Genomic DNA, 25696 nt, shown 5'->3' with positions numbered 1-25696 from the left:
TAGGAAGGAAACCTGTTTAAAGAAAATAAGCGAAAGCTCCTATAATCTTTTTAGTGCTGAGTGCCTCACTTTGTCTTGCCATTTGGGGAATTCTATTGACTAAGTACTAGAGCATTTTCCAGCTATACACCAGTTCTCATAACGAATAGAAGATTCCTGGCAGTCAGGCACTGACAAGGGGAAATGTCTTTGAGGTTTCTGTGATGTATTCGGCCAAATCAAAAATGTGAATGGTGGGGAAAGGAAAGAAGGAGTTTTAACTGTTTATATTTAGTTCCCTGGAGAAAGAAGGTTGTAGGCAGCAAAAAGGACAGGATGTGCCAATGTGGATATTGAAACAAAATAAAAAATCAGAGGTTCAGAGATTGACTGGATTTAATTATTTAAAGTACAAAGCCAAGATCAGCCTGTTATGTATGAATGAAATTGCTATGGAAGTCAGTGGAAAGTGTCCCCACTTAATCTAGGGCTCTAAACGTGGTTTATCATTAAATGTTGGATTACTCTTTGACTGCTTATTTCTTCCCTTAAACATCTCAAAGTCTTGTTCAGTCACAAAATGATCTTCCCCTACATCCCCTAGCAGATACCCTGGTAGGTATTAATCCCCACCAGTCTGAGAGATGACCCTGGAGAGCCTCTTGCATTGACTTACTATGGTGAGTGTTGCTCCTGCTAAGGACTCGTTGCTGTCCTGGGACAACACTGAGAGGGGTTGAGGCAATGCTCTATTTTTCTGACTGGGTTATGAGGATTTCTCCACATGCCAGTTTTCCACTGCACTCCTTTATGTGTGCAGACAAGATTTTTATCACACAACCTATCAAATATTGAGGTTTTTTTTTAATTGACTAAATTCTTCACTGGGAGGATGTTTGGTCACTGGGACAGGCTTCTCAGGGAAGTGGTCACAGCGCTAAGCCTGTCCGAGTTAAGGAGCATCTGGACGTTGCTCTTAGTCATATGGTTTAGTTTTAGGTAGTCCTGTGAGAAGCAGAGAGTCAGATTTGATGATCCCTATGGATGCTTTCCAACTTGAGGTATTTTATGGTTCTATAAATATCTAGTGCCACAAGAATAGTTATCTGAAACTGATGTCTCATTTTATAGGGGTCATCCTTCAGCACTCAGCAACCCGAAGCTTACAATCTTTTCATGACCACAGCTGCAGGTGATGCCATCAAACTGTGGGATTTAAGAACACTGAGGTAAGGCTGAATTAGACCTTGGAATAAAAACCCCCTATGCTTTATCTCTATTTGGGAATGTCATACTTGCTGTGATATAACAGTAAATTTCAAATGTGGAGTCAGATCCAGAGTCAGACCTTTAAAGACGAAAATTAAAGGCTAATTGGAATTTACTAATTTTGAGAAACCAAACAAAATTCTGATTCCTCAGGTATAGTTAGTTATGCAGAAGCTGTTAAATGGTCAAGATTTATCACCCATATTTACCTACCCTTGTCAATCTAATTGTATGTAACAAAAAGTGTATTGAACTGAGTGCTAATTTTGCTATTTCCAAACCAGGATGTCATTACTGCTAAAGGAGGTAAAATTTATGATTCCGCTTTTAAAATGCAAATGTAATTGTAATTACATTACTACAAATCATCTATTCAATATTATAAATTTGCATAATACGTACCACAAACTCAAAGTGCTACACATTTCTGTGTTGTACTTGGGAAAGCTGTGGGACAAAGGGAAAGATTGATGGGGAGGGAACATTGCTTGGGAAAGGAAATACCTGGGGCAATCTTTGTTGTGCTGGCTAAAGGAAATATGTTTAAAACAAACATGATTTGGACAGGAGGAAGTCTTACATTTTAAAAAATAATTTCATATTTGCTCTGTATGTATGTAAACATGCATTTGTTGAAAATTGCAATATAATTTTTTTAGTACTGACTTTTCTATCTAGGCAATGTTTAATGAGTCTTTATTTCCATCTTTCTATTGTAAGAATACATTAAACCTATAGGGGGCATATATGTTCCTGCCAACAGCATTACTGTGTTACTTGCACTGAATGTCAGAAAGCAATGAAACTGGAGACTGCTGGGGTTGGAAGCTGTTGCCTTATGTTTTTCTAATAAGCTGCTCAAACTGTGTTGCTGAAGAGTAATGAAAAAGTAGAAAGCTTTTCACAGATCACTTATCTGTCTCTTTGTTTCTAAATACTAGTATAAGCAGAGCAGGTGAATGGTAAAATAGTTAAAGTGTAAAATCTGGGCAATCAATTAAATGCATGTGTCCTGGGAAGAGGGGAATAATTTATGTATGTTCTTCCTCTCTATATTTAATTTGGCAAAGTCAGTGTATTCTAGTGTCCACTGAGTTCTGTTAGCCAAACTTCAAAAAAGAAATTCGAGTCCTTAATGACGCATTTTTTAAGGGTGCTTATTAGGTATTATGTATATGTGCTTGTTACACACGACCTGGTGATCCATGGTAGTAACAGTTGTGGAGAAGAAATAAAATGAATCATTATTATTCACTTGCTAGTAACTCTCAGGGAGAACCCCCCGAATTTTTAATGTAATTTTCTCTCATTGCTCAGACCAGAGATTGAGTCTGCTATATTTTAAAATCTATTCTTAAGTTCTCATAAAGAAGAAAACTGTTCACTTTTTCCTAATGTGTTCACCAGGTGTTTTTCACATAAATAAATTTGAAAAGACTGAGTTTGGAAAGCTCTATCTAAACTTGGAACAAGTTGCCACTGAAGTGTTAGGTCTACTACACAGCTACTCAGACTGAGAACTTGTGCTGCTTTTTTCAGTTCACAGGTCTTGTCAAATCAAATTGGTGCATCCCTTGCACTGTTGGGTGCTTACAGGAGTGATTAATTCTTAAACTTACGGTGGGCCAGTGTCTTCAGTCTCTTAAAGCTGTTGATTTGTAAAATTGGTGCATCAGCCATTGCTGTGTCATGAATGGTCCCTCTGGAATGATCTCTCTTTGTGTCTCCTTAGAGTTGCCAGAATAGGGTTTATTTAGTGAGATCTTTGTCCACTGTTCTTGAAATATAGCAAAGGTAAGTCCACCTTCTCAGTTACACTGTTCACAGTGTTGTGGACAGTAACACTCATGCAGGATCTCAGCTTTACTGTTTTTACATTAAATTCCAAATATTTGCCCTAGACATCCACAGTGAAAACTGTTTTGCTTTTGTTTAATCTGCTTGTTGCCCTTAATGAGTTCTATTCATTGTTACTTTAATAATATTGTAAAGTACGAAATTTGGATTAAATAGGGGAAAAAACCCCCACTCTAACACAACACTCTTGTAAGCTGCAGTTGAAAGCATGGGAAGTCATTTTCTGGGTAACTGCACATATTTTCTGGGAGTCTTAGTTATTTCTTTATTTGATTTCTTTGACAATGGTGTGTGTTTTTTTTTTTTTTTTTTATTCTGACATGCATTCCTTTTCTTATAATTGACTGGGGGAGCATAGTGGGGTGCTCAGGTTCTTTTTTGATCTGTGCTTAGAGTAAATCTTCAGACATTATTCTGGCCTGCAACTTCATAGGTTTTGAATATATTGATTTATTTTTTTTTCCTCTTGAGTTCCGCAAGTTTTCCACTTAGTCTGTGTTATCAAACATTTTTTTTCCCAGTGAACATTAATTTAACGTTTCTTTTGTTCTTGAAGTTGGTGAGAGTATTTTAACTTCCATCTTCATCATCCTTACTGGATAAAGCTGTGAATCTGTATGTCTCTTTCACTGTTGATGATCTGGAGTCATTCCAAGATTGCTTCAGAGAGTGCCAGGAAATCTTATGGGTTCCTCTGAAGGTGGTACAAGAAAAGGCATTTTAAGTTTCTGATGTTCTCAGCCAACCTCACACAGCCAGGTCATCTTGCCAATAAATGAGTGAATCTTGGACACTACTCAGACTCCTGCTTCATTTGCTTTGAAATGCGTGGATTTGTATAGTTTTGTCTGAAGATTTTGAATATTTCTATACTTATCCTGCATTCTCCTCATTTATAACTGTAGCTAAGAAAACCTTCAGACAATCTACAAAGCAGACCTAGGAATAAAGAATTAAGGACAATAGATCTTTTTGGAAGAAGAACCAACTCTTGCTACTCTTCTTCCAGGTTGGGATAAAGGACTATGAGGCTTTATGAATACATGCATTAGGGTAAAATGTCTTTTGGCCAACTTCCAAGACATTGTGAAGAGCAATTTAAGTATATCTTGTATAAAAGAATGATTCCAAAGTGGAAGCAGTCAACACAGGTGTAAGACTGAAGTGCAGTGGGAATCTGAATGAGAGAAACACTATAGTTAGCAGCTTCAGAATTACCAAGACAGTCAGACAAACATTTAAATATCAGGAGGTACAAAAGATTGATACATGCTTACATTTTTTGAAGGTGTTTAAGTGTTCTATATGATCAAGCATGGTAGACCCTTAAATGTTTGTAAGACACAAGAAACTTTAATGTTCTACCTCCTTCTGCTGCATCTCTATTGAATACATTTTAGATACATCACAACTCCTTCTGAAGTCAGGAATCTCTCAGTGATTCACAGGAATCTGTAACTGTTCTCTTCGCTGCTTCACTGGTGATTATTTTACTTGTTTCTGCTCCAAAAAGACCTCTGATAAGTTGGTCCTGATAATTAGCAAGTGTTCCATGAAGTTAATTTGAAACCAAAAGCTGTTTAGTATTCTAAGCAATACTCCTTACTTGAAATAATTCCTTCCACTTCTGAAAGGGATAGTAACAGATAGTATATACAAGCTCTATAATATATAAACAGAATGAGATATTGCAAGGTCAGTACCTCTGCACAGGAAGCCATGCACTGATGAATTTGCTAGACTGTGAGCACGAATCAGCATATGAATATCCTGATTATCTAATTGAAAAAAGGTTTACTGATTTTGCAGATGTTATCCCAAAGAAACATTTTTGGATGCATGAAGAGCTGCTCATCTTTTCATGGTCTTCTGTGTCTGCTCTTATCAGTCATTGCTTTGCCTTTGAAGAAAGAACACATGCAACAGCTGCAGACTTCTTAATCTAAGACACTTAGTGTCTGGCAGAATATGAGATGGAACAAGGTACAAGCTGTTGTAGCTGCAGCTTGGGTGACTTTTATGTCATCTTACAATATCTATTCAGTAACTGTTTCTATCTATAGCTGACAAAGAAGAGATAGTTTCTGTAAATTTCTGAGGAAAGGACCTCAGAAAGGGCAAGGAACTACATACAGGATGGTCACCTCAGTTCCTGGTGAAGAGATGGAACAGTTAAATGACAAGGATTTGATTTGGAGTAGTCAGGATGGATTCAGTCATGGAAAGTCATTTTGCCCAATTCATTAAAGATCTGTGATAAAATTGCTGGCTTGGTAGATGAGGGGAGAGCAGAGAATATTGCCTGCTGTGACTTCACTAAGGCTTTCCACGCTGCCTTCCATAACATAGAGAAGCTGATGAAATGGGATGAATGAACAGTCAGTGAGGAGGATTGAAAACTGTCTGAATGGGAACCTCAAAGGGTTGTGATCAGTTGAATGAGGTCTAATTAGAAACCAGTAATTAGCAGAGGACCCCGGGGGCCAGTACTGGTCCCAATCCTGTTCTGCATCTTCATTAGCTATCTAAATGATGTGGCAGTACGTAGCAAGTTCTCTGGTGTCACAAAACTGAAAGGAGTGTCTGATACACTTGGAGGGTTGTGGGTTGTGCTGCCAACCAGAAGGACCTCAACAGTCAGGAGAAATGGGCAGACAGGAGCCTCATGAAGTTCAACAAGGGGAAGCTCAAAGTCCCTTTGACATAAAGTGCAACACCCAGGCATCAATATATGCTGTGGGCGTGACTAGTTGGAAAGCAGCTTTGCAGAAAAGGACCTGGGAGTCCTGGTGGACACAAAGATGAACGTGAGCCAAAAGTGTGCCCTTGGGGCAAAGGCGGCTAATGGTGTCCTGGACTGCATATGGAGGAGTGTTGCTAGCAGGTTGAAGTAGGTGATGCTTCTTCTCTGTTTAGCATTGGTGAAGCCACTCTGGCTGTATGTGAGCAGGAAGCTTGGATAAAATGGGCTTCAGAGTTGTTCACCAACCTCAAACATGATGCACCTCTCTATGGAATTAACATTGTCTCATCTCTACGTGCCAGAGAAATACAGAGATGGGAAACTTGCTGGGGAACTGATGTATTATTGAATAGAAGAGTAGGATGGACAATAACAGCTGAAACTGGGAAATAATTTAGGAGGAAGGAATGGAACCATTCTGTTATGCTGTAAGATGTGCTCATTATCTACCCAGAGGTGGGGAAAGCAGGGAATATTTAGAAGTCTAAGCTGCTACTAGGTGTGTAAAGGTAGATGTGACACCTGCTAGATTACTATTATAGGTAATGAGATTGGCAGGTGCAAGCTGTTGGAAGGAGCTCCCATCCACCACCACACTAACACCTTTGGTAGCAGGAGCAGCCCACCTCTAACTCGCACTCTGAACAGTTGAGGAATAGAAATTCAGCTGCTCTGATGCTGCTTGCTGTTGAAATAGCCATTCCTCAAAACAAGGCAGTGGGTGCTTATTGGAGTACTTTGAAGATATATGAAGAATAGTGGACTACTTAGACATGCTGGATTTCTTCTGCAGAATATTCAGATGCATGACAATGCTTTCATTGCATGATCCCATGAAAAATCAGTTTCATCCTCTTTCTTTCAGCCTCTGAAAAGATTTGCCAATTGTATCAGGGTTGGAATTAGATGATCTTCAAGCTCCCTTCCAACCCAAAGTATTCTATGATTCTATGAAAGATTTAGACATTAAGGTAAAATCTCCAACTTGTATTATGATTCTGTGCAACTAGATCATAAGCTCCTGTGGAAACCTATTTTAGCAGAGTTCCTACAGCCACATGCAACTCAGTTCATACTTTTTCAAGCAATTGCACTTTGAGAGCCTTATGGTCAGACACGCAGTTTGAATGAATGGCCCTTCCTTTTCAGATACTTTTCAGTTTGCCCCTCTGTTGTGAGCTAAGTGCTTGACATAATCCTGAGCAAGATACACATATACACATACTCAGAATTTGATTACTACTCAGTCTCTTTCAAGTGCGAGGATGCCCCGATTTGCCATCTTTTGTTTTGTTTTGTTTTCTTTCCCTTCCCTCCCTCCCCTGGAGCTTTGAATCATATCTGGATTCTGAGGGGGAATAAGGGCTAAAGCAGTGACTGGAGTTCCTCCAAGTTTGGTACTAGGGGTACATGAAAGTATACAGGATGGGGAACATGTTCCCTACTGGATACTGTTGGTGAAAACATGCTGAGCTCCTATGTGAAGGGTTTGGTCTGTGTTTAAAATGAAAACCCATACATACAGAACCCCTAAGGTAGCTAGCACTACTGTCAGGTTATACTTGGATCTTGTAGAGCCTCAGTGGATCTGCTGGTACTGAGGGCTCTGAACAAATACCAGAGCACTGGGACAGAGTAATAGAATATAAGGGTAAGTGGTTAAATGAAAGGAAACTTTGGTTTGCAGTCAAAGGGTTATTTTTTTTTTTTAACACAACAAGTAGAATGAAATAGACTGTCATGTGAGAATATTTCCTCATTTATAAATACATGTGCCATTCTGGTATCTTTCTCTTACAAAGACAAAACATGTTACACTTTTTCTAATATTCTGCAAGTTGTTTGTGACATAAAAAGATTCATATTTTGGAATGTAGGCTAAAAGCTGTACAATGGAGAACACGGAAGACTTGGCTGTTTGCTGTCCCATGCAATTACCAGATGTTTGTCATGGTAACCCCTGAAAAGCTCTGACTAGAAAAGCATTCTTGGGAGGCTGAACAGCAATGCCAGCTGGCCATGTACAGTTTTTGCAATATCCAAAATAAGTTTGATCACCACCTGTTGCTACTTTAAAAACAAACAAACAAACAAAAAGACACAGAAAAAGCCTGAAATAACAGATCTCCTAGAATAAGATAAAATTATACACATTTATTTCAGGATTTCTAATCTACTTTTTTTCCCATTCCTGTGATACCTGGAGTTAATAACAAACTTACAACTGGATTTTGTGGAAAGTTTAATTGGAATCAGGTTTTTTTAAAACATCTTGTTATTAACAGGATTTTGAGGGGGTGGGGAAGTAGCTCTAATTGTAGTAGAACACGCACCCTGATTATAAGGGAAAAGTTGAAGAAAACAATTAAGAAAATAGAATCCAGGATAAGAGTTATTACTGTGGCCTTAAAATCACAAGGAAAAGTGGCACTCTCCTATGACTCAGACATTGCTTTGTATTGCTGTGGCATAGCAGTGAAAAGCAGTGAAAGCCTTAGAATCCTGTTGGTTCTTATGCATCTATTTATAGGTGGAGGCCAGAGGGGTCAATTTCTTTTGAAAGGAAGTTGTTTACAGTATTTATCAGGGGAGGCTTTTGTGAAAAACAAACCCCTCATTGAGGAAGTTAGCTTTCACAGGCCCCGGGAATGAGTTGTAAACTAGTCCTGATGGTCGGTGCTCTGCTTAAGGAAGGATGGTGATCCTGAAGCCGTGTTCAGGAGGCACAAAGGGTATATGAATTTTGTTAATTTTCTCATGAGGAAATTTCTTTCTTGAGATGCTGTTGTATTTTGGAAGTGCGAGATCGAAAATAACCTTTTTCTTCGAATACTTCTATAGACATTGTCCATAGGTGATAATGAGAAAAGGCACTTGGAAGAACTGTAGCTTTTGGGGGACTCTGAATTTTAAAAACAGTGCAGTGGTGACTAACAGACAAGAAAAACATGACTGAAGCTGAGTTGCGGGAAAGATCTACTCTACACAATGAATAACGTTTATTAAGAGCCTAATTGAGGGCAAAATCTTGCCATGCCACATGTAAGTGTGGAGAGGAATAGCAGACAGATGAAACACATCATGCTTCAAGTTAATTTGTGTCCAAGATACTTGAAAGAGAGACTTGCCCAAAGGTACGATAATGTCTTTGCTGCTTAATCACCTTTGGGAATTGTCTTGTCTAACTGCTTTGCTCAAGCAGGTCAACAACATCTGGTTGCCCATGACCATGTCATGATGACTTTTGAGTATCTGCAAAGAGGGAGATTGTACAACCTCTCTGGAAAACCTGTGCCAGAACTCACAGTAAAAAGTGTTTTCTGATGTTCAGACAGAGCCTCCTGTGTTGCCCATTGCCTCTTTTCTTGTCCCTGGGCACCACTGAAAAGAGCCCAGCTCTTCTTTAAAGCCTGCCTTCAGCTCATTGATGACTTGATATCATTGTGAGGTCAACCTCAGTTACATTTGAAAGATTATGGTGTTCAGGAGAGTTGATTGAGGACTGAAGGAAAGTAAACATCACTCCTATCTTCAAAAAGGGCAAGAAGGAGATTCCAGGAAACTACAAACTGATCAACTTCATCTTTATACCTGGGAAGGTAAAAGAACACTAAATTCTGGAAACCATTTCTGGCCACTGAGCATTAGCACAGGTTGCCCAGTGAGGTTGTGGAGTTTTGCACCTTAGAGATGTTCAAAACTCATCTGGACATAAACCTTGGCAACTGACTGTGTGTAAGCAGGGAAGTTGGACAAGATGATATCCAGAGATGCCTTCCAACCTCAATCATTTGATGCTTCTGAGAAAGCTGTGGTATGAGAAGCATGTGCTACCCTTTATGGTTTTTGTTTGTTGGGGTTATTTTTAAAGTTAGATTGCAAAACAGTAAATTCTTTGAAAATACAAGTCAGAGATGAGTTCTATGACTTCTGCTCCTTTGCTGAATCTTTGGAGTCACGTATGTTAGAATGCTGCTTTTGAGAGGAGACTGGGGTAGATAGTATTCTTCTTTACTGTCAATACTGCTTGAATAGAGGCAGGTTATTCGATGGTCCAAATGTGGCCATTTAAAGTCTGAATATTCATGCAAGAGCTACGTGCAAACTGAGAGTGATTTTTACATCTTAGCCACCATAACTGACTGGCTTCATAAGTTACTTTGAGCTGTAGTGTGCTCTCAAATGGGACTATTTACAGCGGTTGTCAGGTAGAACTAACCTGAGGTGAAAGGTCTGTATACTCAAAGTGCCCATTGATATCAGTAGTTATGTTATGCAGAAATTAATCCTGATATGTACAGTCTGTGAAAGTTCAGAGTTAGGCTCTGTAAAATTGTGTATTTTCATGCATTCAAAAGAATCCTTTTTTTTTTTTTAAATGCTTTATTAAGTGGCAGCCATTGGATCAGTCACAAAGTAATGTTTTTGGTTTCAATATGCCTGTTTCACCTGGGTGAACAAAATCAACTTGGCATTCAGTGTAATCTTACACATACATGTGTGTCTAAAACACACGGTGTAGAGTTATAGAGATTTCTGCACTTGGGTCCAGTCAATTGAATTAACATAGTGCCTGTGATTTCACTGTCCAGGAAAAAGTGTGTGTCACAAGTGTTGGCAGGAGATACTGTGCTTTCCAATTTATTCCTGGACCTAGAATACATTAAAAAAACAACTTGTGACAGCTGTATTATGATGAAGTATGTGAATTTTTCTTTTTTGTAACAAGGTCAACTTGCTAGCTTTCGTAATTAAGGCAGCTGAGGAATACAGGTTATTCTGAGTGTTTTGAACAAATAAAGCTCTGAAATAACTCATAAATGATAATTCTGAATAGGGTTGAAACTTGTATTAAAATGTCTTTTAATATTGAAATAACTCTAAATGCAACTTTTCCCCCTTGAGTTTGTAATGACTATAATGCTATCACTAGTTCTTTATAACTATGGATTTCTTTTTTTTTAGATGGATATTAATCTTCATGGTAACACTGTTATTTTTAAATGGGCCAAGTGTGCTCAGCTACCAGAAACTTACTCCACAATGTTATCTTGCAATACTAACATGAAAACTAGGAAATTAATTCTTACATTTAAATGCATTTCTCTAGACTGTATTAACTCAGTTAAGAAGTTATCCACAGCTGTAGGATAGCTAGCTAGATTTATCAGTTTGGAATGTCATTGGGGTATTACCTTTCTTGAATTTGCAAGATGCAATAAATTAGTGCATGGAATAGGAATGTAAACAGAGCAACACAGATTAAATATCCAGGTTTGGGAATAAGAATAGCAAACAGTAATTATTTACATTATGATTCCACATACCAGCTCTTCATTTGATATAAATTACTTGAGGGAGATTTCTAATGCTTCACAGAGCAGACTGGCTTTCACAATACTCTTCCCTTAGTGCAGAGGAGTTTGGCTTTCCCTGCTGAGATAGCTAACTAGGGGTAGCTTAAACTCACAGCTCATTTGTAAACACTAATGATGTTTCTATCTTTGTAAACTAAACAAGGTCAAAGCATGGTTTTTGGGAGCTGTTCCCGGATAGTTTTGTGTGTTCATTTTATTTTTAGTCTTCAATATTCTTTAATATATTTAATTTTTGTCAAAATCCTACTGCAGAGATATTAAAACCAGAATTTGTTAGACTCCCATTACAGAGATATTTAAAAATAATTTATTGATTTACCTTAGTAAATTTCTAGACTAAGAAAAATGGACAAGACTTCATCAGGATTTAATGAAAATGGTAGTAAGACAGCTAGTTTTTAGTTGGTGTTAATGACACTAAAATTTCTCTGAAGGTGTGAACGTCGTTTCGAAGGGCACAGTAGCCGCTGCTATCCGTGTGGCATTGCGGTATCTCCTTGTGGACGGTTTATAGCCAGTGGATCAGATGACAAATGTGTAAGTAATACTTTTGGTTCTTTTCTTCCTAAAATACATGAGTTACTCATATTTTAAATATAATAGTGTTATTATGCCTGCTTCTGGGATTCTGCTTAACATGCAAACCTGAGGTCTATTATACTTTCATATACTTCATTTATATGTAGCAGTTACTCATGATTCCTGATATGCTTGTTCTTTATTTTGCCTGAAAATCCCTGAACAATCAAATCTTAGTACTCAAGGTAACTGTTAAAAACTTTCAGAAATAAGTTTTCATAGTGATTGACTATGAAAAATTCTCATTGTGCCATCAATGAGAACAACAGTATGCCTTGTAGCACAGCTTGATGTAGTGTGTACATGTCTGACCGCTAGGAACTATGTATCAACTACACATTAATTTACTTAAGCTCCCAAATACAGACTGATGAATCGCTTATTAGTGGTTTCTTATGAACCAGTCAGCTGAATACAAAATGAGAAGTCTTTCAACTGCAGTCACAACTTTTCATAATTCATGATGCAGCTCCGTGTAATATTTTCCTCTCCAGACTGATTCTCTTCTCATTCAGTGTCACCTGTATTTAAATTATTATTCTTAGCAAAGAGTCTTGAGTAAATGTACTACTACCTTTTTGAGTGTGCACCTAATTTTAATTCAGTAAGTCCTGCATTGTTGCCACAATGTTTTCCTTGGTGTTTGCTGAGAGATGATTTCTAGCCTAAGTATAGGCCTTTGAAATTCAACTGGGGTAGAGTTCACTGTAAACACGTATTTTCAGAGCAGCTGGGTAGGAAAGCTGTTGTATTTTCTTCTAGGTCTTTCTGTGTGACTCATCAGGGCTATGACATAAGGTTTCTGCTCAACTTCAAATTCAGAGCAAGTTAAGTTTACTGTTGTGGGTAGTTTTGAAATGCTAGCTCCAATCATGTGTGAAGGTTAGAGATTTTATTGGCAGGTTGCTGGAGGTTTGGCAGTAGCTAATGTGTTTGACATTTCCAGATAAAATCTATTTTTTTCAAGTTTCTGGTAATTGGCATTTAAAAACATAGTTTGCAATACAAAAGAAAGGCTTTTTGCTTTGTTTGTGAAACAAAATGCATCTAATATTGGTAGGTCATGATGTATATGGTATAAATATATTTAGTCAAGATTATTAATCAAGGTTGATTTTGAATAGTATATAAAGAGGTGCAGTCACAAGACCTTTTGTCTTCTCTCTTGCATTAAGGCTATTGTTTGGAATTACTGCTGATACAAGAAAAGAAAGGCATAGGGCATGATTTTGCCCGTACTCCAAATTCTTGGAACATGGTTGTTTGTCATAGAAAGCCAAATAGCTACACTGCATCCTGCTCCAGTTGGCATATGGTCCCTGGTGGGCACAGTGCCAGCCAATACTTTTTTACGTGGCTTCTGGGTTGGAATTTTTCATAACTTGCATTGCACGTCTGTAGAGAATTTTCATTGTTCTTCTTCTTGTCCCCTCAGGAAAACTGAGTCAAGTTTTGGATTCAGCACAGCTGTACTGTTAGGACAAAGATATTGTTTTGGGGCATTTTTAGGAGGCTTCTCTTTGAAATGTTTAGGCTGGATATACTTTTGTGTTTCCTCTTGAAAAAGAAAATTGAACATGACACTGAATAGTCCATTCATAATAACATTGTGACAGATGGACTGATGTGCAACTGGAACAGTTTTAATAATATCAAGAAGCCACAGATTTTTTGCGAATTGTATTCTATAACTGAACGTCCATTGGAGTTTGAAAACGTGCATAAAAGTTCAGTACTTTGGATGCAAAGTATTATCCTGAAACAGTGCATTCTAGAAATAAGCTATGTAACTTTCCACTGACCAGCAACTGTATCTTTAATCATCTTGGAGTTTAACTTATCAAGCGCAATGCTTGGACCCTGCGGTTAACAAATATGATTGATTTTAAAGCCAAAAGAAGCAGAATTGGAATATAATTGAGACATTAATCTTAAAATGACTCTTATATTTCACAATATTTGAAGGGTTTGACAGAGAGGAATATATTGGCTACGTTGATTAATAGCAAAATCAAAACCATATTCCTACAGGGCGTGGAATCAGAAAAGCAAAATACATTATCGTAAACAGAGTTGCATATTCTGTCTGCCTTTTCTCTGCTGACAAAGTATATGAGCTTTTTTATATGAGAAGAGCTTGGTATTGCTTTTGTGTGGTTGAAGTAGCTACTTATTTTTATTTGTGTGTGTTTAGTATGAGATTGATACATCCTGTAAATCATGCACTGTGTAGGACCCTGTAATGGCTTAACACCAGCCAGCATTTAAACAGTGTCATACGTAATGGTTACTTGGGAAGACAAATGTCATCACTTGTTTCTTCTCTCAGCTTTATATGCTGAGCATGAGGTCATACGCTATGGAATACCCCTTTGGTCAGTTGGGGTCAGCTGTTCCAGCTGTGTCCCCTCCCAACTCCTTGTGTGCCCCCATCTCCCTCAGTGGTGGGATGGTGTGAGAGGCAGAAAAGGCCTTGGCTCTGCGTAAGCACTGCTCAGTGGTAACAAAACCAGTATTGTCAGTATTGTTTTCAGTACAAATCCAAAACACAGCCCCATACCAGACTATGAAGAAAATTAACTCTATCCCAGTCAAAACCAGCACAGACCTGACAGTCTGATCAAAGCAGGTACTCACAATATCCTGATTTTTGAACTCTAATTATTCTTTCTGCAATTCATTGTGATTAGAAAATGTAGGAGGTTAACATTTTGAATACCAGATCTTCATATTAAATAGTGTGAAGTTAAAAGTCATATGGCTTGATTTTTTTTTTCTTAACTGAATACACATAATATTTTAATTCTGAACCATTTTAGAAATGGACAGTTTGAGACTTTTGACTGTTTGTCAGGATATCTAAGGATGTTGGACAAATACTCTACTTGTATTTAGATATCAGTTTTCCTGGGCTTTATAAAGATACTCACCTAAACATTTGCTGACCAAAGAAATCTTTGTCTAAAAGGGTAAATTTTTTTTGAGTGTGAAATGCTAATTTTTAAGATAGAAATAGCCAGTATTCTCTTGTGCTCCATGTAGTTCCAGTTAGCTGTTTTATTTCATGTCTAATTAGGTTGTTCATTTTTGTCTTTGAAGACCTCAGGAGTCTCTGAATAAATTCCAATTTTCCAGAGATGAAGTAGGGAATGCAGAAATGGATTTGGCTTTTTAACTGTTTTCATATTAATTCTTTCTAGCTCTCTTTGAACTGTAGACTTTAGGGGCACATTTTGACCCTAGTACTGAAATGGAAATTGCTGACATGAAACTCTGTGTCCATGTCAAACCTCAAAGCTTGTGCTTGCAGTTAGCACTGACTGACCTGTACAACAAATTTAGAAGTTTTTTAGCACAACAGGTTGCTATATGAATAATAAAAATACATGGACAACAATGAAGTTGTCTTCTATGTTAGTTACACTTTTCATCAAAGTGTAGGATTTTGCCTACAGCATTGTCTTTGAAACCCACTCTAAATCCAGGATCAAATTTATACCTTCTGGCTGTGAAGGTACCAAAGCTAGAGAGAGTAGGAAGACTGGCTCTTACTCTTCAGAGGACATCAATACTGTAAGGAGTAACAGCAGACAGGGTAAGGCAATCTGATGCTTATATATAATGAATGGGTTGCACGTGGATGTTAATCCCTGAATGTTGACCCTTGGTCAAAACTCATTTTAGAGTAAATTAGCATTATACAAATGATGCTGGAAACGTACTGGTCAGGGAACATACCCAAAGAATTCTGCAAACCCATGAATGATGGCTGGATACAAATCTGGACCTGGCAGTGCTTGCAGACTCACTCTTTTTAGGATACAAGATTGTACACCTTGCATAACACAAACTGTAGAATTTGTTTATAGTTGACACCCTAGTTTCAAATAGTTAATGGCTAATATTCCAAATAGAGTCTCGGGTTTGTCGAGCAATATACTTTTAATGTTTTGGTACCATACATTTATTTATTTATAAAATTTACTGTCTCAAATCACGTAGTATCTTTATGACTTTCCCTATTAGATTAAAGTAATAATTTCTATGAAAAAGAACAAGAAAAATACATATTATATAACAGTCTGGTTATTTTTTATCTATTCTTATGCCAAGATGGGTAGTTTCAAAAATATTTTTTCTTTTGTCACTCATACCAGCATTGCATTTGTCTGTTAAACTCATTTACTTTACTCGGCCACATATATTTTGGCTTTGAGAAGTCATAGTGAAAGGAGCTCTATAATTTGATGCAGTTTAAATTTTTAAAGTTTTCCACCATAGTTTCTCTAGTGTTTGAATTGCAGTGCACTGGTGGAGAGTGAGCATCTGCTTTTATAGTTTGGCTAAGGAGTGTCCACACCCCTTCTTGTAGCACGTCTCCTATATACTGTGCTTTGATTTGTATCACAGAGTTGTCTTGGATCATGGAGATCAATTCGTTTCATGTGAGGTTGTAGTGGAAGAGCAAATCCTTGAGCAAACTGAATGCTAGTAGTGTTCAGTCCACAGACTCAGAGATAAGGTAACCCAGAGACAAGCACCAAAATACATTGGGACGTTGGGCTGTCAGCACTCTTTTTTTCTGTATATATGCTCCTCTTTCACTACAGTACTTCCTAATATAATCGTTGCCATAGGAGTTTATGATCTATTTCTTAATTCCCACAAATATATTATTATTCATATTAGTCTTCTGTGGCTCAGGTCTGATTTAGAAAATGGAGATTAGAAATGGTTTTGTTTTTCTGTCCTGTTGGTGGTTCTCTCTTTGAGACCACAATTTCACTAGGACTTTTTAGGTACTAATGAATGATCAAAGACTACAGATGAGGAAAGAAGCAGGGGGTTGAGAAATATATTCTGATATGGATGTATGTAAATGGAGGAGACAGGGCTTGCTAATAATTCAGAATGTTTACTTCATTCTCTTTTGGGAGTGTATCTCGGAGGTATCACTGATGTTTAATATAAGGGATCTCTGATAGTGATGTTGACTTTAATACTCAGTTTGGAAAAATAGAAGGATATTTTATTTACTGGAAAATTACTTTTAGAAATATCTGATAATGATGTTTAGTATTAATTGTCTTGATCTATACTTTGTACTCGAGTGCTTGCAGAACAGAATGTAGTTTATGAAGCATTGGTAGAGACCATCTGGGGTATTCTGGTTTCCAGTGTCATTGATATCCAAATAATACTTTGCTTAAGTTTTATTTTATATGTCCATATTGTTTAACTAAGGCTTTAAGAGAAAGCATTTGAACAAAATAACATTACTGATGTTTACTGCAGAAAACAGGACTGACAATCCTGTCAAATAAAAATCCTGACAAATAAAAGCAAGCATGTACATGAAGCTTTGAAATTGTTCAATTAAATGGAAACTAGTATCAGGAAAAATATAAATTGGAAGCTTCTAAGAAAGGTGCCTTACAGAGGTAAGTCTGAGAGAGATTACAAGTTGATGTAATCCTTTTTTAGTGATGAAAATTCAAACTGTGTTAACTATAACTGCCAGCGTGCAGACACATTTGAAAAGTATCCCCTGCCTCTGGAAAGACGACTGATTTTGATGATATTAACTGTTTAAATAATGAATCATAGAATCATAGGGGTTGGAAGGGACCTTGAGAGATCATTGGGCCCAACCCCCCTGCCAAAGCAGCTCCCTAGGACATATCACACAGATAGGAATCCAGACGGGTCTTGAATATCTCCAGAGAAGGAGACTCCACCACCTCCCTGGGCAGCCTGTCCCAGGGCTCTGTCACCCTCACTGTGAAAAAGTTCTTCCACATGTTGGTGCGGAACTTCCTGTGCTCCAACTTGCAGCCATTGCCCCTTGTCCTGTCCCCACAGACCACTGAAAAGGGGCTGGCCAATTCCCCCTGCATTCCATACTTAAAATATTTATAAACATTAATAAGGTCCCCCCTTAGTCTTTTTTTCTGTAGGCTGAACAGTCTCAGCTCACTCAGTCTTTCCCCATAGGGGAGATGCTCCAGGCCCTTAATCATCTTTGTAGCCCTTCTTTGGACTCTCTCCAGGAGATCCCTGTCCTTTTTATACCAGGGAACCCAGAACTGGACACAATACCCCAGGTGGGGCCTGACCAGGGCAGAGTAGAGGGGGAGGATCACCTCCCTCGACCTGCTGTCCACACTCCTCCTGATGCACCCCAGGATCCCATTGGCGCTCTTAGCCACCAGGGCACACTGCTGGCTCATGGCCAACCTGTCATCTACCAGGACCTCCAGGTCCTTCTCCACAGACCTCTTCTCCAGTAGGTCATCCCCCAGACTGTACTGATAGAAGCGGTTATTCCTTCCCAGGCACAAGACTCTACACTTGCTTTTGTTGAATCTGAACAAAAGAGAGAAGAGCATTATTAATTATCACTGTAGGTCTTTTGTGGGTATGTCAAAGGAACTCAGATGGAAACTGGGATCTTACTGTGGTGGGCAATTTCCTGTAACTACCAGAAAGAGCTTCCTTACGTGGCATTAGAAAGGGAAGGCGCTATGAGAGGGCATGCTGTACTCAACGTTTTGGTGACAGGGCTGAGTAGACTTTCCATGCCACCATGTGGCAAGTATGTAAGATGTCTTGGGACTGAAGAGTGTTAATCAGTGCTTAGGATACTTGTGAAATCGGTTTTATTATGTGTGGATTTGGCAGTGATGCCTGTAGTTAAGGCGGTCTAACACTTTCCACTATAATTCTGTTTTCAGTTGCTTATAATTAAGAAAATTTTGGGCTGAAACTTTCCATTCTGGGTGTCTGATTCAGGCTGATTGTTATTTTTTATTTTAGTGTAAGTAGTTTAGGTGCTTTTTCAGCTTGAGATTGAGGAAAAATACATGGTTCAGTGGGAGATGTGCCCCAGTGTAAGCACGGAAAGGTGGATTGCAAGCCAAACAATTATATCCTAGTGTAGAAGTGTGCATCAGGTTTGATGGCACTAATGGAGGGAAATGGAGACTAATGCCTTATTAATAAATCCAGATGTCTTTCACAGAAGTATAAGTAAGATGTATTTGTTTTTCTATCAAGAGACTTTAACACTTTCGTCTTCTGTATTTGAAATATTAGAAAAAATAATCACAGGAAAGGGATGGCTTTGGCCAATCCATGGAAAACTGCTGAAGAAAAAACCTCCATTTGTGTAAGGTCAAATTAGGTATCTTGGATACCAGTGCCTTTTCTTGCCTTCCTCCCTCCCCCTTTTTTTGTGATCTGTCTGTAAAATATGTGCTCTGGTATAAAGCCACAGCAATTACAAAGGGTTTTTCTTGAAATTAGTGCTGCTTTTCTGGTCCCTGTGCAAGAGCTGATAACGAGTACTTTTTTTTTTTTTTAGTTAAGCTTTCAGTGTTTCTCTTTGATTTGCTTCCTGCTCTTTCCCTTCCAGGAGGGAGTAGGAGTGTAAGTGGTTTGACCCGAATGTGTATCACCATGGATTTGACTAGGGGGCATTTGGAACAGATGGGGACAAGTTTGCTTTGAAGATGGAATATAAGAAGATAGAGGAAAGAATTTATGGTTAAACTCTGCAGATAAAGAGTCAATTTATTTAGCACACTCTCTCTACAAAGGCAGTAGAATTAAGTAGTTTTCCATTTGGATAAAAATTCTTTGCCTTGAGGAGGGACCTTCACCCTTCTTCCCTGTCTCTTGCTACACATTTAAAGGAAGGACAAGCTTGTATATAAATATAAGGTGCTAAATACACTCTCACACTGTGGGTTAATGAAAACTGACTACAAATTTTCTTCAAACTTCAAGTGAAAGGAAACACAAGTAAGTATGTGGTTATGGGTGCAGGAAACTTGTTTGGAAGCTATTGGTACAGGTAAATTATTTTTACTTTTGGCTGACCCTTGAACAGAAATGGAAAGGAAATACCAATATCTACTGAATCAGTATTTTTATTGCAAGAAATTGGTCTTAATATAAAAAAAAGGGATTGACTTTGGCTGAAGTCTAGAACTGATTATATGCACATATGCATTTTGGGTATTTCTGAGTACTTCCTAGACTATTTTGCTTTCCTTTTTATTACATTTGGTTTGCTAAAAACCTGTTCTTTCTCTGTTATTGAATTAATATTTTCAACTTTTTTTCATCTGTGGCTAGTGTTATGTTATTTGTAATTCGCTTATTAGTCTTTTTTTTTCTTCCCTGTAGAGAAGAATATGCTAAAAAAATCTTAGTAAATATAGAATATAAAATCAATTTGAATGACATCAGAAATGTAGTAAAACTAGAATGATGGCAGACTACAGTAGGAGAATGTTTATACTGGAGTTATTCCGCTTCTTATGAACACCTGAATGTCATTTCTGTTAAAATACAATTTCCTTTTGGTTGGGTTGTTTGAGCTTGTTTTCTTTTTTACTACTGAAGTTAAAAATAAATTTACTGAAGAGTTTATTTTGAATTTTGCACCAAGTTAACTTTTTTCTCAGAATTTAGACAATCACTGGCTAGCTTAAATATTTATGAATAGAGTTCCTTAAGCAGAAGCTGGTTTTATATACTTTTTATGGTGATGTTTTTCTTTCAATCTCATTTTATTGTGTTACATATCAAAACTACTCTGATTTAAAATATTTGCTGTTACTTTCCTTAACGGCACAGTTACTGGGAGAGATGATGATAGCTGCCATGACATAATAAACTATTCTGGTATGTAGTCAGGGACTCTCACTTTTTCTGTTGAGGCTGAAACACCACACCTAAATATTTAAGATTTATTGGGCTAGAAATACAATATCAGAAAGAAGCTTAACACTAGTTCTGTTAGGATTGAATTGTAGGAATGAAGTACAGTAGGAAAGTTGTGTTCCCAGGCATGTTCTGTGTGACTTATCCAGAAATTGTTCAATATGAAAGTGGTCTCTGTAGTGAAGATCAGAGTAAAGGTTTTTCCTGTGCCAGTGAATGCTTCAGTGGTTTGCTACAGGTGGGCTTCTGTTTGGACTTGCTTGTCATTATTTTTCCCTAGCCCAATGAATCTTTTTACACAATGTGACGATTCAGAAGAGGGCCAAGCCAAACCTCTAGTTCATGGCTTTGAATAATTTCTTGAAAGGTGGGAGGTAAGAGTTTGAATGCTTTCTAGGTTGAGAAGTGCGATTAGCTAGCATCTCTTTTTAGACAACTGAGTACACGCTTGCTAGATTCTACTGGAGCTGCACAACCACTGCATAGCATTTTTTGAAAGAGAGGCATGAGCCAAATAATTGATTTAGGAACTGTATAGAAGAGCATAAATTACTAGAATACCCGGGTTTCACAAACATTGGATTTGTCTTCAAAAAAACCTCAAATGAAATATATTATCATATCTGTTTTAAAGGGAGGAATGGGGACGTAGAGATTTAGCCAAAAATGGATGTGCTCCTCCTGAAATTGAACTGAGAACCTGGAATGGAAAATTAATTTTTATTGGATAAATTTGGCAAAGTTCTGTAAGCCACTAGATTATGATGGAAACTTTTCAGCTTCACTAACCATGTCTCTGGGATATGTTCTTTTGGAGAAAACATGGAGCCTTGTTTCTTCTTGGCTCAGAAATTACTGGAAAGCATTGTAGGTCTGATTCGAACCATTTTGTGCTCTAGACTCTTGGTGTCCTTGACTTAGCCTCCTCTTTGTGTCTACTTCCATGAAAGAGAGGAAAGAGTAGATTTAGAGACAAAGAGAGACAGTAAGACAATTTGGAGTTAGAAAGAGAAAAATTGGTGAGGAGAAGAAAGCATAGTCCTGCCTGCTGTCTATACCTCTCTGCCAAAGACTTGACTTAGTGGAGACTTCAGTGCATCTTCCAATGCTTCTTGTTCTCCTCTTACTCAGCATACTCCTTCCTTTCCTGGAGTCTCCCTGGAATATGGACATCTACAGCATTTCACCTCTCATTTTCTTGAGTCTTGCAGATTCCCATTAATTATATAAGCATGACTGCTGTAATCTGCTCTAGCATTGAGGTGATAGTGCTCAAGTACAAGTTCATTTTCTTACACCTCATCCTTGCTGGAGTGAAAAGGTCATTTCTAGCGCTCTGTTCTCGGAAAGAAATCCTGTGGGAAATCTGGATGGTAGGACCAGGTGATACGTAGTGTGACAAAACTTGTCTATGAAGAAGAGAATTCAATGTTATAGGTCCTAAGATAACACATGGGTGTCAGCATCTGATAATTTCCATACTAATTGACTCATGGTATAGTATCATCAGAGTGAAGAATGGAGAGCCAGTATGGAGGGAGGAGAATAATAATAATAGTAATTTCATAGCTGTATGAAATAAAGGAAGTTTTGAAGGGTACTGTTAAGTTAGAACCTTATCTGTTTAAGCCTAGCTGTTTGGCAATATTGCAATGTTTAGGATGTGAGTAACCAGCACTATATCTTAATATTTTTGTGTGAATAAAGATGAATCTTATGACTAACTGGAGGTATTCACAACTAGCAATTGCAGTTTCTGCATGGAAGTGGCAAGAACTTCAGTTGTCCTCTGTAGAGCCTGAATTTACTGGTATATGGTCTTGTATTTTCCACCAGAGAAAATAACTTTGTTTGGGTTCCCCTTGGCTATCTGTTCCCTTTTGAACTCATCATGTCCTAGGTGGTAGGGGGCAAGTAAGGGGACTTATCCAAGTGGTAAGTCACAGTAGCTGTGGTATGGCCATATATTTTAAAACAAACAAAAATATTTGCTGCTTTTTTATTACTAACAATCAAATACTCATTAATATGACCAGGTTCCTGAGATGTTTAAAAAGTAGGGAGGAGGGTATTACTTTTTAAGGCAGAATTTCCAATTAACAAGCATTTGTTTTATTGTTTTAGGAAGGACACGATGATTTTAACACATTACTGGGAACTCTGTTACTTTCCCAGTTGGTATGGCAATATATGTGAGGAATGCAGCTAAAAATGGATACCTAAATTTCTGTCTAAGTACTTCATTTATGCCAGTAGATGGCTTTAATTCCACATTCTGGCCTGAATCTAGAAAATATGAGATTATAAACTAGATGCAATTAAGTAGATTTACAGCTGGCCTCTTGATTTGCCTCTCAGTGGATATGGACATGAATGGAGTATTTGACACTGAGGACTATCAACACCACCGAAGATTCTCTAGTCCAAACCAGCATTTTATTCAGAGCCTTAGTGCCTCTGTTTTCTGAGTGAGGCATTAAGTGTCTTTCAGGACCTGCATTGGGCCATGAAACTTTTCATTAATTGGGAGGACTGTCAGCTGAGTCAAGTTTTGGAGACACATGTTTTGTCACAGTTTGCTGTCTGACAGGGAAAGCTCCTTTGCTTTGGGTTGGAATGGTTAAAATAATTTTAGGGTATTATCAACAAAAAGACAAGTCAAAGCCTAATACATTGTTTAACTAGCCTGTGCACAGCTTGGTTTAGTTTGTTAGGCTGTGCTCTGAATTCCATGTTCATAGTCTTCACTGCAAAGACTTAGTAAAGATAACAAAACATTTAATTTTTTTATTCAAATGGTAAAATTTGGATTATCAACTTTGACTATTTTTTGCATGCTTTACAATTTATTTATTCTTTTGAGGTACACAATTTATTCATAAGGTACTGTTCTGGTTTTGGCTGAGATAGTTATTTTTTTATTTCTAGTAACTGGTATAGAGCTTTGTTTTAGATTTAGTGTGAGAATATTGTTGATAACACACTAACACTTTGTTTCTAGGTAGTTGTAGTTTACAGCTTCCCATGCCCTGCCAGGTGCTGCTCAGAAACAGGCTGGTCATCAGATAGCTGTTCTGTTTTGGTTTTGGTTTTTTTCTATAGATGGTGAGCAATTGCATTTGTGTCATTTGAAGTAGTTGTTTTTATTATTACCATGATAATCACCATCATCAGTTATTATTGTTGTTATTATTTCTATTATTGTTCTCTTCCTTTGTTATTCTATTAAACGGTCTTTATCCCAACTCCCAATTTTATTTTATTTTTTAAAAAATGTATTCCTGATCTCACTGGGGAGGGATAACCAGTGCTTCATTATCAACTGGAGTTAAACTATGACATGTACCAAATAAATATGTTTATTTTCTATATATGTATGTGTCTTTTTTTAATATGCCTTCTATATGCACTCTGACTGTATCCTGCAAATAATTGGGCTTTTTATTAGATAAGGCATACTCTAAAACAGTCCTGCATGCCAGCATGTGACTCCCATAAGTGTTTCTTATGTGGAGGGCCTATATTACAGTATTTATTTTAAAACATTTTCTATTTTGTTTGTGTAAGATAATGCTAATGTAATAACACAAACCAACCATTTTTTTAGTCTGTGTGTCTGAGAATTTCACTGAGCTTTGGATTGGTTTCTTAATGCAGTTTTGCATTGTCAACTCTTTGTTATTTGAAGCTATACCTATACAAATACAATTATTTTGCTATTAAATATCATTTACTCCTTGGAAATAACTTCGTTTTCCTTTGAGAATCAAAAGTAGGCAGTGTACTTTTTTCTCATTGATGATACCTGCACCACTTGTAATATTATTGATTTGCTATTGAATTCAATGCTCTTCAGTTAAAAATGGCAAGGATGCATGTAGAAACAGAATAATTGTATTTAACGTAGCAAAAATCGTAAGAGTTCTCAAATTTAGAAACCAAGGGTTTAGATTCTTTGTGTTTCTACTTAAAGCATTTAAATTCTGAAGAACACTCATAAAAATACATTTTAAAGGGGTCACTTTTTAATCCGCCTACTTGAAAGATACCTACATTTTAGTTAAAAGGAAAACATTGCATCACCCTTCTATTTTTTTTAACTGAAGCATTTGCTATATTACCCCAAATTATAGAAATCAGTTCTAAGGTGTCAATTTTATTAATATTGATTTATTAATATTGATTTATCTATATTGATTTTCTAACTTGCCTGTAGGCTTACTCTTTATTCTTCCTGTACTATAACTTAGTGCTTTCAGAATGTGATATATTTCTTTGAAGTTAAAATATAATATCCTTTTTTTTTTAGGCTTACATATATGAAATGCATTCAAGCACTTTTTCACATAAACTGGGAGGGCATGCAGATTCTGTCACCAACGTGACTTTTAGTCCCTCATCTCCACAGGTGAGTCATTGGGGTTTTTATTTTTTTCCCTTTTTAGTTAAAATATATAAAATTTTCACTATAACCTTGAAGTTTACTACTCTCTTATTTTCCCACCAGTATGCTATACAGGTGTAAGGCCGTTCATCTACTTCCAGTGACAGTATAGTTATTATGTCAATTAAAGACTGATGCAAAATGCTCAATGCCACAGAGAAATGCTGTATCATAACATATACAGGGAAGAGATCTGGCATGGGAGCTATTGTGAACCTGTAGTTGTTGAAAGTTGGGAAAACCCATCTCAAATTACCTGGCTAGACTTCTGGCTCAGAGAATTTGAGAGAAATACATAGGGGCAATTAAGTGGCAAGGGGCTTGAACCTGTTGTAATTACTGAAGGATCTGAAAGATTTAAAAAGTAATGTTATTTTAGATTTGCTGTTTCAGAATAAATAGTGAAATAGCTTTATCACCAGTTTTGAAAAACTTCTACTGTTGTTTTTTGAGCCTTTCAGGTATCTTTAGGTAAACAGTACTCCAAAGAAGTTATGTATTAGGCAATGACAATTCCTACTTTTTCTACTGATCACTTATGCTGTGCATTAATATAATTACATTATATTTCAATGCAATGCTTTAATTATAGTGCAGCAATGTGTACACAGGATTTTTTTTTCTGAATTTTATCTTGAAACTAAAGCCTCCCTACAGCTAGCTTATCATGTGAATTCTTTGTATTGCTGTTCTGAATCCTATAGACTCTTTATTTTC

General features: G+C 37.3%; 1 protein-coding gene across 1 annotated transcript in view; it reads left to right on the top strand.

Moving 5' to 3' along the window:
• Positions 1-25696, top strand: part of WDR27 (WD repeat domain 27) — a gene marked incomplete at both ends in the record, with an annotated part of 107547 nt that overhangs the window by 36507 nt on the left and 45344 nt on the right. The window contains 3 exons of the mRNA XM_084261058.1: positions 1111-1208; positions 11661-11763; positions 24845-24943. Coding sequence (XP_084117184.1) covers positions 1111-1208; positions 11661-11763; positions 24845-24943 — 300 coding nt within the window. The remainder of the gene's footprint in view (positions 1-1110; positions 1209-11660; positions 11764-24844; positions 24944-25696) is intronic.

The sequence above is a fragment of the Gallinula chloropus genome (genome assembly GCF_964237585.1).
Source record: "Gallinula chloropus genome assembly, chromosome: 3".
In the NCBI taxonomy this organism is placed as follows: domain Eukaryota; kingdom Metazoa; phylum Chordata; class Aves; order Gruiformes; family Rallidae; genus Gallinula; species Gallinula chloropus.
This window is presented reverse-complemented; position numbering and strand designations above follow the sequence as displayed.